This window comes from Saimiri boliviensis, chromosome 7 (assembly GCF_048565385.1).
Source record: "Saimiri boliviensis isolate mSaiBol1 chromosome 7, mSaiBol1.pri, whole genome shotgun sequence".
Taxonomy (NCBI): Eukaryota; Metazoa; Chordata; class Mammalia; order Primates; family Cebidae; genus Saimiri; species Saimiri boliviensis.
This window is the reverse complement of record NC_133455.1, coordinates 82,987,844-83,002,324: the sequence shown is the minus strand read 5'-3', so window position 1 is coordinate 83,002,324 and position 14,481 is coordinate 82,987,844. Positions and strand designations below refer to the sequence as shown.

General features: G+C 43.5%; 1 protein-coding gene and 1 pseudogene across 2 annotated transcripts in view; one reads left to right on the top strand and one right to left on the bottom strand.

Moving 5' to 3' along the window:
• Window positions 1-5,755, bottom strand: part of MDM2 (MDM2 proto-oncogene) — a 46,180-nt gene extending 40,425 nt beyond the window's left edge. The window contains exons 1-3 of one of the 2 annotated variants that reach the window (XM_010337290.3): window positions 5,409-5,755; window positions 4,622-4,706; window positions 2,678-2,752 (exon numbers count right to left, since the gene is read on the bottom strand). In XM_010337290.3, the coding sequence (XP_010335592.1) occupies window positions 2,678-2,752; window positions 4,622-4,702 (156 nt within the window). In that variant the 5' untranslated portion in view covers window positions 4,703-4,706; window positions 5,409-5,755. Of the gene's footprint in view, window positions 1-2,677; window positions 2,753-4,621; window positions 4,707-4,834; window positions 5,075-5,408 lie in introns of those variants that run through there. The other variant, XM_003926552.4, reaches the window with a different exon arrangement.
• A 2,996-nt stretch (window positions 5,756-8,751) lies between these two features.
• Window positions 8,752-9,250, top strand: LOC101036616 (SUZ RNA-binding domain-containing pseudogene; annotated as a pseudogene).
• The last annotated feature ends 5,231 nt before the right edge of the window (window positions 9,251-14,481 follow it).

Below are 14,481 nucleotides of genomic sequence, written 5' to 3'. Positions count from 1 at the left end.
GGCAATACAGCTTCAAGATATCCTATTACATCTATACCTAATACATCTTTAAGAGATCCCAGATATAAACCTATTAACAACTACCTAAATACATGTTATTTTACAGATTACAATGTACTTTTTCAAGTATTTTCTCATTCTGATATTTTATAGAATTGTTATCGTTGTATTAGAAATGAAAAACTGGGCTGGGCACAGTGGCTCACGCCCGTAAATCTAACACTTTAGGAGACCAAGGTAGGCAGATCCCTTGAGCCCAAGAGTTAGAGACCAGTCTGGGCAACATAGTGAAACTCCATCTCTACCAAAAAAAAAAAATTTATTTATATATATACATATATATATATATATATATATATATATACACACACACACACACACACACACACACACACGCAAATTAGCCAGGCATGGTGGTACAAGACTATATTCCTAGCTACTTTAGACACTGAGGTGAGAGGATCACCAGGAGGTCCAGGTTGCAGTGAGCAGTGATCGTGACACTGTACTCTAGCCTGGGCAATAGAGTGAGACACTGCCACAAAAAAAAAAAAAAAAGAAAAAGAAAAGAAAAGAAAAGATGGCCGGGCGCGGTGGCTCAAGCCTGTAATCCCAGCACTTTGGGAGGCCGAGGTGGGTGGATCACAAGGTCGAGAGATCGAGACCATCCTGGTCAACATGGTGAAACCCCGTCTCTACTAAAAATACAAAAAATTAGCTGGGCATGGTGGCGCGTGCCTGTAATCCCAGCTACTCGGGAGGCTGAGGCAGAATTGCCTGAACCCAGGAGGCGGAGGTTGCGGTGAGCCGAGATCGCACCACTGCACTCCAGCCTGGGCAACAAGAGCGAAACTCCGTCTCAAAAAAAAAAGAAAAGAAAAGAAAAGATATAAAGAAACTGGCCCCAGGTCTTCTGACGCTTAGTCCGATTCTCTTTTTACTACCCATACTGGCTTTCACTATTTTCCCATGTGCCCCAGAACAAAGATCCTATAACTGAGAACTATATCAGATAATATAAACAATACTGGTATAGTTTAGCATAGCGTTCTAAGTCTTTATGACGGCCTTGACCAATTTTCTCATTTCCATCTACTGCTAAATCCATACATTTTTGTTTCCTTAACTGATTATACAGTGATAATAAGATCAATCCCAAATTAGCCCTAAAAATACCATTTCACCTGGCACTTCCCTATAAGCACTGTCTTTGAATTTAACTGGCCAAGCAGGCATCAACCTTTAAGGAATATTTCTATGTGACCGTGGAATGGACAGATTGTTGTCCAGCACTGGGAAAGGAAAGAGAACCTAGATTTTTTCTAACAAACAACCCTTAAGGAAGTTTACAAAACTGTAACTGGAAAGGAAAAGGATATGGAAGCTCTTCCTGTCCCACTATACTATTGTAAGAAACTTTAATGTTTCAAGTAATCTGAGTCCCATAAACTAAGTGGGAGAGATGGAAAACAGGCATATTTCAATCACACTGAAATTCTGCCTAAGATGGCTCAATCTCTCACTGAAAATCATGCACTGTGCACAAATTTAAAACTAGAAAATGCACTAAAATGCTGTATCCATTAAAAAGAACTATGGTCATGAATCAGCTCATCTCTATCCCAGAAAGATCAGTATACTGTACTCATGTATCTCTAGTGCAGAAGTTCTTAATCTGGTATCCATGCATGCCCAAGAAGTCCATGGATAGAATTCAGGGGGTCCATTAATTTGGATGGAAAAAAAAAATTGTATCTTTATTTTCACAAACTTCTAACTAAAATTTAGCTTTCCTTTAGATTACAAGTGTAAGCAACAAATCACAATTGTATTAATACCTGTGATTTCATCACTAACAAAAATCACAGATGTTTTCATATCATACTGTGCTTATTACAAACATTTCAAAATGTCACTTACATTCCTGACTATATCAAAATTATATTCGCTGGCCAGGTGCGGTGGCTTATGTCTGTAATCCTAGCATTTTGGGAGGCCAAGGCGGGTGGATCAGCTGAGGTCAGGAGTTCAAGACCAGCCTGGCCAACATGGTGAAACCCTGCCTCTATTAAAAATACAAAAAATTAGCCAGGTATAGTGACAGGCACCTATAATCCCAGCTACTTGGGTGGGTGAGGCAGAATTGCTTGAATCTAGGAGGTAGAGGTTGCAGTAAGCCAAAATCGTGCTCCAGCTTGGGTGACAGAGTGAGACTGACTGAAAAAAATAATAATTATTATATATATCTGCTTCTAAATCTTAGTGTTAATAACGAAAGCACATATATCACAAAGTAGTTTACTATTTTGGTAGCTGTATTTTAATATGCTTCCTTTGTAATCCTGTATGTTTTATTTCATACGTTTAAAAACATGATTCTGAGAAGGAGTTACCAGCGTGAGAAGACTTTTACCAGTCTACCAAAGGGTTCACAGTATAAAATGGTCAAACACCCCTACAGGGCTTCCTTTTATCTCTGAGTTCCTAGCTGAGAAATGAAAGTTGAGTATAATTAGAATTTTTAGCTTTAAAATATAGTCCAAATGACCACAAAATTAAATGTTGCTGCTTAATGAAAAATCCTTCTATATGGCAAATTTCTCCCCATGTCTTGAAAACTTTAAGTATGGCTATATGTAACTATTAAAGATACTAGTTATCTCTTGATTCAGCTTACCTCTTTCATAGTATAAGTGTCTTTTTGTGCACCAACAGACTTTAATAACTTCAAAAGCAATGGCTTTGGTCTAACCTATAAAGAGAAAAGAGCCATTATACTTCCAAAATTATTCCGGAACTACAGAACCCGCAACAAACATATCCATCAAGTTCAATAAAGAGGGTTTGGAAAACTGCTGGGGAGAATCTAATTATTATGCAAATATGGAATCAAGTATCAAGACAGCAAAGATTATTTTTTCCTTCAGCTATTTATATCACCTGCTTACTGCCTTACGAACAACCATAATTATTGAGATCGAATGAGCTTACTCTACTGATCCAATGAGCTTACTGCAAGCTAACTTAGAGAATCCAAGAGAAAAGAAAAAACATTTAGAGTGGATCCTGTTACCAATCATCTCTTTCTAAACATTAGGTTCCTGAAGGCTAGAGAACTTAACCAACCCAAGCTGACAAGGGTAATTAAGACGAGATCAGGCTGGTGCCTCACCCCTGTAATCCTAGCACTTTGGGAGGATAAGGTGGCAGAACATGAGGTCAGGAGATCGAGACCATCCTGGCTAACTAGGTGAAACCCCGTCTCCACTAAAAATACAAAAAAAAAATTAGATGGGCATGGTGGTAGCATGCGCCTGTAGTCCCAGCTACCCGGGAGGCTGAGGCAGGAGAATCAGTTAAACTCAGGAGGTGGAGGTTGCAGTGAGCCGAGATTACACCACTATATTCCAGCCTGGGTGACAGTGAGACTACTACAACTCAGCATTTTCTTCCTACTATATCATGCTGCCTCTGTTGGTCTGCATTTCAAATATCTGCTTGACAAACATTTATTGAGCTTCTACTATGCAGGACAGTGATAGGTACTGCCAAAAAAAAAATAATAATAATACAAATAAGCCATATGACCTGTATTCAAGGAGCCTGCCAACTAGATCAGGGTCAATTTTTTCCTGTAAAGAGCCAGACTGTAAATATTTTCAGCCTTTCATACAGATGGTTTATCTACCTCCCGGGTTAAAGCGACTTTGCCTCAGCCTCCCCAGCAGCTGGGATTACAGGCGAGTGCCACCATGCCCGACTATTTTTTTGTATTTTTAGTAGAGATGGGGTTTCACCATGTTGGCCAGACTAGTCTTCAACTCCTGACCTCAGGTGAGCCCACCATGGCCTCCCAAAGTGCTGAGATTACTACAGCATGAGTCATCTCACCCAGACTATAATTCCATAAAATCTTTCTTATCGAAACAGTCACATGGAACTCATGTACAAAGCAACACTATTTGTAATACCCAAAAAACAGGAGGCAATTTTTAAAAACCTATCAGTAAAGGTATAATTTTTAAAATAGTATACTCATGCTATGGAATACTATGCAGCCATTTAAAAGAATTACATAAACTGTATTGACAAGGATGTAAGTCATAGAACACCTATAGTTTTATCTTGTTAGTACAACAAACATGACAATAACAGATTTAAATTCAAATGTAAATATATGTGGGTATGCATACAGAAAAAAATCTAAAAGGGAACATGAAGCAAAAAGGCTGGAATTTTCAGGTTTTACTTTAAAATTTCTCTAATTACTAAAATCTTTACAACAAGCATGAATAATTTTTGTGACTTTTAGAAACCATTTTTAAAAATTACTGGGAAGTCAAAAAGGAAAAAAATGGATCACATAACAAATATAACTTCAGCAACCACACTTAAGAATGTAATGGAACTAATTTGTAAAGCCAATGTGGCAAAGGGCTAATAAAACACTGACCAATTGTTAACAGTTTTTAACTCCATGCAGTTATGTCCGAGATAGCACACTTTAGGCTATGCACATACAATTTCATTAACAGAGCCATGCTACAATTGAGGTATATGAAATTTAGTTGATCACCTCATAAATTTTATTCTTAAAGTTACACCAGACAAAAATACCAACCAGGGTTTCTTGTTCCGAAGCTGGAATCTGTGAGGTGGTTACAGCACCATCAGTAGGTACAGACATGTTGGTATTGCACATTTGCCTACAAGGAGGAAAAAAAAAAGACAAGATGAAAACTGGAAATCACAAAACATCTGTGAAAAATACATCTTAACTAAAGGACATAAACGCCTTTGTTAAAACTAAAGCTACAAGGAAGTCGGTGCTTACCTGGATCGGTAGAGAAAAAGCGGTGTGCGTCCGTGCCCACAAGTCCACCCTCCAATAGCCACTGAACACAGCTGGGACAATCCATGGTTTAAATAGCCCCAGCTGGAGACAAGTCAGGGCTTAGCTCCTTTTACAGCAGTTTCGGAACGTGTCTGAACTTGACCAGCTCAAGAGGAAAAGCTGAGTCAACCTGCCTACGGAACCGGCCCAATCCCGCCCAGACTCCGCGCCGCGTTCAAACCGGCGACCGGACAGGCACCTGCGATCACCCGGACCCCCGCCCTGAGGTGGCCCCGCAGTCCCCCGCCCACGTGACCTTTACCCCGGACTCTCGTGGAGACCCCCCGAACCCGCCCCCCCGCAGCGAGAGCAGGCCGAAACCCCGCCCTCCTCCCCGGCGGCGACAGCCTAGCCTCCGTCCAACAAAACCTCCGCAAAGCCACGTGCCCCGAGCCCCGAGCCCCCCGCCACGAATGGCACAAAGGCTGCGATAGGGCAGAGGCTGGGAACCAGCAATGGAGAGAAAACCGTCAAGCCCAGACCCAGAAGTGACTGCTCGCTGCCGGGCCGCTACCTGCTTCACACCATTCGGGGTTTTCGCGGTTAGAGTCGGGGGGGTCCCTCGAGGGTCCCCAGTTCCCTTCACGGGGCGCGCGGAAGCACGACGCCCTGGGCCTCGGGGACCATTCCACTCTCGGGGCTCAGGCACTGGGCGCTCCAACGCACTAGTCCTAGGAGGGACGGGTGTTCTGGCGGCGAAAGCAGCAGGATCTCGGTCAGACGGGTCGGGGCCGCCCCTCGGGCTCGGCTTCTTGCTCCATCTTCCCAACACGCAGGGCCGCACAGGCCCCACAAGCAGCCAAGCTCACCGCGGTGACTCGGTGCGCGCCCCCTACCGCCCGAGGGAAGCGCGCCGGGCGACGCGGGGCATCCGGGCATTTGTGCGCGTGCACGCGCCTGGCCCCGCCTCCTCCAATTGGGTTCTGGGCTCGGCCGCACCGCCTCCGGGAGGGTGGAGCCGGGAATATCGCCCCTGACGTCAGCGCGGCGGGCTTTGAGGCGGGGCGGGGGTCTTGGCCGCAACCCTGGCTGGTGGGAGTCAGCCCTACACGGTTCCCGCCTGGTTTGGCGCGCCGTGCTGGGACACTCCTTTAGCCGTTGCGCTATTTTTGTATTTCTTGTGTTTACACATCCCGCCCTCTGTGGAAACTGCGACAAATGCGGATCTCTGTGTCGCTGTTACCAAAAAGAAAACAAAACAACTGTTTAATATATTAAGCCCACTCCGCCAAACGCTGGAGTTGTACACAGGTTATTTTAAGGACTGTTTTTTTAAAAAGGATTTAAAATAACACTTTAGGCAGGCTTATACACCGGTGCATACAGCTGTTCTGGTTGGAGAACAAAGATGCTGGTTACCCTTGGTGGGGTGGAGAACGGCTACTCTGCGCTTTTAGAATGTTTGGGTTTGGTCGGGCTTGGTGACTCATGCCTGTAAGCCAAGGCGGGGGAATCACCTGAGGTAAGGAGTTCGAGACCAGCCTGGCCAACATAGTGAAACCCCGTCTCTACTAAAAATACAAAAAAATTAGCCGAGCGTGGTGGCGCAAGCCTGTAGTCCCAGCTATTCAAGAGGCTGAAGCAGGAGAATCGCGTGAACCCGGGAGGTGGAGGCTGCAGTGGGCCGAGATTGTGCCGAGATTGTGCCTCTGCACTCCAGCCTGGGCGGCAGAGTGAGATTCTCAAAAAAAAAAAAAAGTTTGGGTTAGTTAATCTACACCTTTATTATCATTAAAATATATATTTATATATTATACACTCATTCTGACTCACCTACTCGCTCACAGAGGTGTGGCAAAAATGTTTGATTTTGTTCATAAATTGAGGACATAAAGAATTGAGTCAGCTAAACCCAAAAACACAGCCATTGCAAAGCCTTCTTGTGAAGAAGGACCTTTTTTTTTTTTTTTTTTTAAATAAAGTTACATCCTTCCCTTCTCCCGTTCCCCAGCCTACTAAAAAGGAATCTTCCTTAAACATAGTGGTCACTCAGTTGATTTAAGTTCATTGCCAATATGATTAACTTAAAGGATTTAATATGTGTCTTTTAAAAAGATATTGTCTTTACCAGATCAAATGCAGTGGGGTTTCTGATTGTGAGACTCAGTGCTTGACACTGGATGAAGGAAAATCTCGCCGGGCACGGTGGCTCAAGCCTGTAATCCCAGCACTTTGGGAGGCCGAGGCGGGTGGATCACGAGGTCGAGAGTTCGAGACCATCCTGGTCGACATGGTGAAACCCCCGTCTCTACTAAAAATACAAAAAAATTTAGCTGGGCATGGTGGCATGTGCCTGTAATCTCAGCTACTCAGGAGGCTGAGGCAGGAGAATTGCCTGAACCCAGGAGGCGGAGGTTGCGGTGAGCCGAGATGGTGCCATTGCACTCCAGCCTGGGTAACAAGAGCGAAACTCCGTCTCAAAAAAAAAAAAAAAAAGAAAATCTCAAGCAGTGAGAAAATGTAAGCATGAAAAGATAAGTGCTAGAAGTTGGTATTTGTTAAATATCAAGTGAATGAATGGGTTTGTGCTATAAAATTTCAGAGACAACGAATTGCTTAGTGAATGCTGGGGACAGTTCACAAAGGCCTCAGAGAAGAGCACACATATTTTGTGTCTTGAAAGATGGTGAGACTTAAATAAAAGCAGAGTATTCCAGGCACAAGAAAACGATCACAAAATGCAGAAAAGAAAATATAAGATGACTGTTTGAGATACAATAAATAAATTTGACTTGCATTAAAGTCAAGAATAAGTTTTAAGAACTTGTAGTCTCCTTAAATGCCAAGCAAGGAAATTTGGGCTTTGAACAGAGTAGACATTAGGAGCATAAAAACAGGTGATTTGCTTCAAACTGTATTTTAACAGGACCACCAAGACTATTCAATCTCAGAATAGTCAGGCCAGCTGCCTTCTAGACCAAATTTACCCCTTCTCATTGGCCTTGTGCTTTGAAAAAATTATCTTGACTAAATTATTAGAGCAGAAGCAAAAGGCAGAACTGATAAGATTAGACCTTTTTTAATGTAACCGGAAGAGAAGGGGCAGAAATGAAGGCAGAGGGGAGAAGAAGCGGGGATGGGGGAGAGAGAGAAGCAAAAAGGATTCACTTAAGAACCTGGTATTCAAAACTATGTGTACCAGCACTGCCACAGCATGATGATTCAGTATTGTTGGAAATAGATACTTGGTCCCGCATAGAAAAATTAGCAAAATATCTTAAAGCAACGAAAGTTTTACTTCCTGGACTGCAGAAAGGGTACCCTTGCTAGCTATTGTGCCTCAAGAGTACAATGATCAAAGGAAAACACAAATGTATCCCTTAGGCATTTGGGGGTCATCCTTACTGCTGTGTCTGACCCCCGCTGGCTGGAGCCAGACCTCTAAACTAAAGCCCAATTGGCTAACTAACTACTTAAAACTTTTTTAAACAGGTAAAAGCAGTGGAGAGCTGGGACATGCCTGTGAGCACATCCAGCACAGATATCTTGGTTAAAGTACAAGGACATAGAATGTATTACGTGCCTGTAAGCATGGCATGTCTAACAGCTACATAGGATAGGGCTTAAAGTTATTAGCACAGTTATTCTTTACCAAGAAAGGAACTTTAAAAAGGAAGTTTTCTGCTTCCCACAAGAAGTTGAAAATACTGCTGATCAAAAAAGTCTGGGGGGAAAGAAAAGTTGAGTTCGTTTTAGGTGATGTGTCACAGAACAGAATTCAGTGGTAAAAAGCTCAGACTTGGAACAGAGCTTGAAACAGCAAAAGAATTAGAGGAATGACCAGAAAGCCAAGGGCCATATAGTGATGTCTAAAAAACCAGAATCAAGTAATAATATTGAATACTGCAAAAGTCAAAGAAAATACAGAATAAGAAAGCAAGTCATCTGGAAAGCAGCAAGTGAGATGGAATATGAGGAGGTCGCTGAGAGCTGGGAGGAGGCAGCAGACAGCAGGGAAATAGACCTCTGAAAAAAACCTGAAGATCACACAGAAAGACAGCAGAAAAGCCAGATCTCTTCCCAAAGTGCCCATTATGATACAGGACTGTAGTTTTCCTGTGGGACCCCCTCCACAGGTCCTCATCCTCAAGAGGCCCACCAGCAACATTGTGGTCAGTAGCCCCAACTCTGCCAGCAGGCCCACCCTTTCGGTCAAGTCCCTGGCAGGGCAGGAGGCCAAGACCAGGATCCTGGGCAGTGTCGGGAGAGGAGGAGCAGGAGAAACCCATCTTCGACAGGCGTTCTTCTGATCTTCCCTTCAGGCCAACCAGCATCTCCCAACCCAAAGATAGGCATCCTAGTAATGTGATCAGACAGCCTCCGGGTCCTGATGGGTCACAAGGCTTCAAACAGTGAAGATAAATGCTCGCAAGAAGAGATGGCATGGCTGCCTCGTCCAACACCTTCTGGTCGTCTGCCACGTCTCTGTCACCCAGGTTGCAGTGCAATGGCATGATCTTGGCTCACTGCAGCCTCCACCTCCCAGGTTCAAGCAATTCTTCAGTCTCAGCCTCCCGAGTAACTGGGATTACAGGCTTGTGGCACCACACCCGGCTAATTTTTGTATTTTTAGCAGAGATGGGTTTTTTCCATATTGGCCAGGCTGGTCTCAAACTCCTGGCCTCAAGTGATCTGCCCACCTTAGCCTCCCAAAGTGCTGGTATTATATGCATGAGCCACCATACCTAGCCACAACTAATCTTTAAAGCAGGTGTCCCCAAACTACGGCCTGCGGGCCGCATGCGGCCCCCTGAGGCCATTTATCCGGCCCCCCTGCTGCACTTCAGGAAGGGGCACCTCTTTCATTGGTGGTCAGTGAGAGGAGCACAGTATGTGGCGGCCCTCCAACGGTCTGAGGGACAGTGAACCCGCCCCCTGTGTAAAAAGTTCGGGGACTCCTGCTTTAAAGCATGGTGAAAACTAAACAACATTTCGCCCAGAAACCATGTTTAGAATGCTGAGTTTCACAATATTTATGAGACTATTTAATATTACAGAAGTAGTTCAAATTCCATGTGTCTTTCCAAACATCTGGAACTGAATAGTGTTAAAGCAAAATCCAGGCCAGGTGCAGTGTTTCACGCCTGTAATCCCATGCTTTGGGAGGCTGAGACGGGCAGATCACTGAAGGTCAGGAGTTTGAGACCAGCATGTGAAACCCTGTTCCTGCTAAAAATACAAAAATAAGCCAGGTGTGGTGGTGCAAGCCTGTAATCTCAGCTACTTGGGAGGCTGAGGCAGGAGAATCGCTTGAACCTGGAAGTGGATGTTTCAGTGAGCTGCGATGGTGCCACTGCACTCGAGCCTGGGTGACAGAGCAAGACTCTGTCTTGGAAAGTAAAAAATAAAAAGCAAAATCCCAGCAGCAAATAGTGAATATAAAGACTTTTTGTTTTTATTTTGAAAATTAATCAACTTTTGTTTAATTTGAAACATGCAGAAACATTCACAGAGCAGTTAATAATTCAACAAAAGAAACCACCTCAAGTTCTGCTCTGGAAAAAAAAAAAAAAAAAAAAGAAACCACTACCCAGAATTCACATTTTTTATTTCTGTATCAAATATTTTTATTTTTTATTTTTTTGGAGACAGATTTTCGCTCCATCACCCAGGCTGCCTGGAGTGCAGTGATGTGATCTCCGCTCACTGCAACCTTACAACCTCCACCTCCTGGGATCAAGCGATTCTCCTGCCTCAGCCTCTTGAGTAGCTGGGATTACAGGCGTGCACCACCACACCTGGCTAATTTTTTATTTTTGGTAGAGACAGGGTTTCACCATGTTGGCCAGGCTGGTCTTGAACTCCTGACCTCAGGTGACCCGCCTGCCTCAGCCTCCCAAAGTGTTGGGATTACAGATGTGAGCCACTGCACCCAGCCCAAACTTTTTTTTTTTAATTTTTTATTTAGTTTTGAAACAGTCTTGCTCTGTCACTCAGGCTGGAGTGTAGTGAGCCAAGATTGCACCACCTTGCCTGGCTAATTTTTAGAATTTTTAGTAGGTGGGATTTTACCAAGTTGGCCAGGCTGCTCTGGAACTCCCAACCTCAAGCAATCCATCTGCCTTTGCCTCCCAAAATGCTGGGATTACAGGTGTGAGCCACTATGCCTGGCCTAAATATATTTTTTAAACGAAACATTGCTTAGAACATTTAAATTTCACTGTTATTCTTTATCCCATTCCCCTCCCTTCTGTTGATAATGATCAATTTGATGCCTGTCCACTGCATCTGTGTTTATATAGTCACTGTAAATATATGAATCCATAAACAACCAGGACAGGAGGCTGCATACACCTCTAAAAGAACTTGCTAGGCAATAGAATAGTAAGCCTTACAGTAAATAGAATAGTAAGCCTTATAGTAAGTTTTTTTGTTTTTTTTTTTTTTTTTTTTTTTGAGACGGAGTTTCGCTCTTGTTACCCAGGCTGGAGTGCAAAGGCTCAATCTCGGCTCACCGCAACCTCCGCCTCCTGGGTTCAGGCAATTCTCCTGCCTCAGCCTCCTGAGTAGCTGGGATTACAGGCACGTGCTACCATGCCCAGCTAATGTTTTGTATTTTTAGTAGAGACGGGGTTTCACCATGTTGACCAGGATGGTCTCGATCTCTTGACCTCGTGATCCACTCGCCTCGGCCTCCCAAAGTGCTGGGATTACAGGCTTGAGCCACCGCGCCCGGCCCTATAGTAAGTTTTAATATGTAACAAGGAAAGCTCTCCTTATCTTTTTCAGTATTGTTTTGACCCTTCTTGGACATTACTTTTAGAACCAATTTGTCTAAGTCACAAATAGAATCCTCTTGGGATTTTGCTTTGCATTGCATTGGATTGACAAACTAATTTGACTTCTTTTCAGTATGCATTCTTCCCAGATAAGAATATGATATATCACTCCATTTTTTTAGGTCTCTCTTAACATCCTTTAATAATGCTTTATCATTTCCTCCTTAAACCTTTGTATGTTTGGCTAGCTTTTTTTGGAGGTGTTTTATAAGTTTCATTGCTGTTTTTAAATTACATCTTCCTTTTTAAATTTTATTTTCTATTCGGTTATTGCTGATATATGAAAAAATTACTCATTTTTGTGTTTTGATCTTAATAGCCAGCAATACTGCTTTTTTTTTTTTTTTTTTTTTTTTTTTTTTTGATATGGAGTCTCACTCTGTCATCTAGACAGGAGTGCAGTGGCACAATCTCGGCTCACTGCAGTGTCTGCCTCCCTGGTTCAAGGGATTCTCCTGCCTAGAGCCTCCCAGGTAGCTGGTATTACAAGCACCCACCACCATGACTGGCTAGTTTTTGTATTTTTAGTAGAGACGGGGTTTCACGATGTTGGCCAAGCTGGTCTCTGACTCCTGACCTCAAGTGATCCACCCGCTTCAGCCTCCCAAAGTGCTGAGACTACAGGCTGCATTTTGTTTTGTTATACAGTACTATTACTTTTTCAGTAAATGGTCTTGGATTTTCTGTGTAGATAATATTATTTGCAAAAATCACCAACTTGTCTCTTCTTATACCTCTTTTTCATTTTCTTACAACCATTATGAAGCAGGAGCGGCGGGGAACAAACCTCTCAAACACCGAACTGAGGAAGGAAGTGGCTTTTCATTCAGCCAGGAGTTGTGAGGGGCCACAGCCTCATTCACCAAGCTCCCAGAGGTCTTAGGCTTACAATGCTAAAGGGGAAACTGAGGCGGAACTATATCTTTGTCCATTTGCTGGACGTCCAACCTTACAATCTTTTGGCTTCATTGATTTGCTAATTCATATACAGTGTGAGCTGGGACCAGCAGGGTAGGGGGCTTACAGAGACAAGACCAAAGCAACAAGCTGGTTTTTGGCAAAGGTGTTTCCAGGAGGGAGCCTGGTTTGTGGAGACGTGTGGGTGTCACCCAGTGCCGGGATCCAGCCGGCAGGGATGACATTCATTTGCAGCTTTTTCAAGGTTATCAGATAGCAGAGATGCTGGGAACTAAAAGGGGAGTCATTTTCCCAGCTCTTTGGTATTTTATTTTATTTTATTTTACTTTCCTTTTTCACTCTCCTTCCCATCTGGAAGTGGGGAGGGAGGAGTGAAATAGAAGCAGGCGAAGGGGTCTCCCCTCTCAATTAGAACAATTCTTTCTTTATGAAATAGTGACAGTGATAGTGGGCAACCTCATCTTATTCATGACATTAGTAAAAATGCTTTTAAAATGTGATGTTTGCTGTAAATTATAGGTAGGTGCTCTTTATTACATAAAAGGTTCCTTCTTTTCCTGTTTTTTTGAGGTTTAAAAAAATATGAATGAGTGATCAGTTTTATACACTTCTTCTTTATGCATCTAGAAATGACCATGTGGCTTTTCTCCTTTAATCTGCCTATGTGGTAAGATTATATTGATAGATTTTCTAATATTAACCTTCCTTGCTTTACTCAGACACAATTCTACTTAGTTACAATGGGTCTCTCTCTTTTTTTTTTTTTTTTGGACATTTGTGAATTGAATTTGTAACAGGAAAAGTATTACATGATGATATGGGGGTATAATTGAGTTCCTGCTCTTAGAAGATAACTATTATTTCAGAGATTTTAGTAGGAATGTTGCCCTGTTAAGAACACTCAGTTCTCTAAAGCTAAGTTCAAATAAGGCCTAGTTCTTGGCCTGAGACTCTGGTTCCCACAGGGGCAATACAGGCTGAACTGGTTTGATAACTTTCACCGTTGAGAGTTTTTGTTTGTTTGTTTTGAGAGGGAGTCTTACTCTGTTTCCAGGCTGGAGTGCAGTGGTGCAGTCTCAGCTCACTGCAACCTCCACTTCCCGGGTTCAATCGATTCCCCTGCCTCAGCCTCCTGAGCAGCTGAGACTACAGGCGCACACCACCATGCCTAATTTTTTGTATTTTAGTAGAGACGGGGTTTCACCATGCTGGCCAGGATGGTCTGGAGCTCCTGACCTCGTGAGCCGCCCACCTCAGCCTCCCAAAGTGCTAGGATTACAGGTGTAAGCCACTGCACTCAGCCTTTTTGAGACTAAGTTTTGCTCTTGCTGCCCAGGCTGGAGTGCAATGGCGCGATCTTGGCTCACTGCAACCTCCGCCTCCCAGGTACAAGCGATTCTCTTGTCTCAGCCTCCCAAGTAGCTCAGATTACAGGCATGTGCCACCATGACTGGTTAATTTGTTTGTATTTAGTAGAGACTGGGTTTCACCATGTTAGTCAGGCTGGTTGTGAACTTCTGACCTCAGGTGATCCACCCGCCTCGGCCTCCTAAAGTGCTGGAGTTGCAGGTGTGTGCCACCGTGCTGGCCACCATTAAAAGTTTTAAGAAAGGACCAGGAACAATAGAAGTCATCTTTTAGTGGAACGAAGAGTTTACAATCTCCCAGCTGACCTAAATCTGAGATCTGTGATTATATCGTGTCTGAAAGTTGCAGAGCCACTCAGCTGGCTGAAGAAAGGTAGTAAGGTTGAGCAGCATCCCCCACTCTTTGGGGTGGAAAGGGTACTGGAGTTTCCCCCAGATTAAGTGGTTCCTGGAGAAGATTGAAGGAGTATAAGCAGTTCTGCTGGTAACTCCTAAGATGGCCACTACCTGGGTAATAGAACCC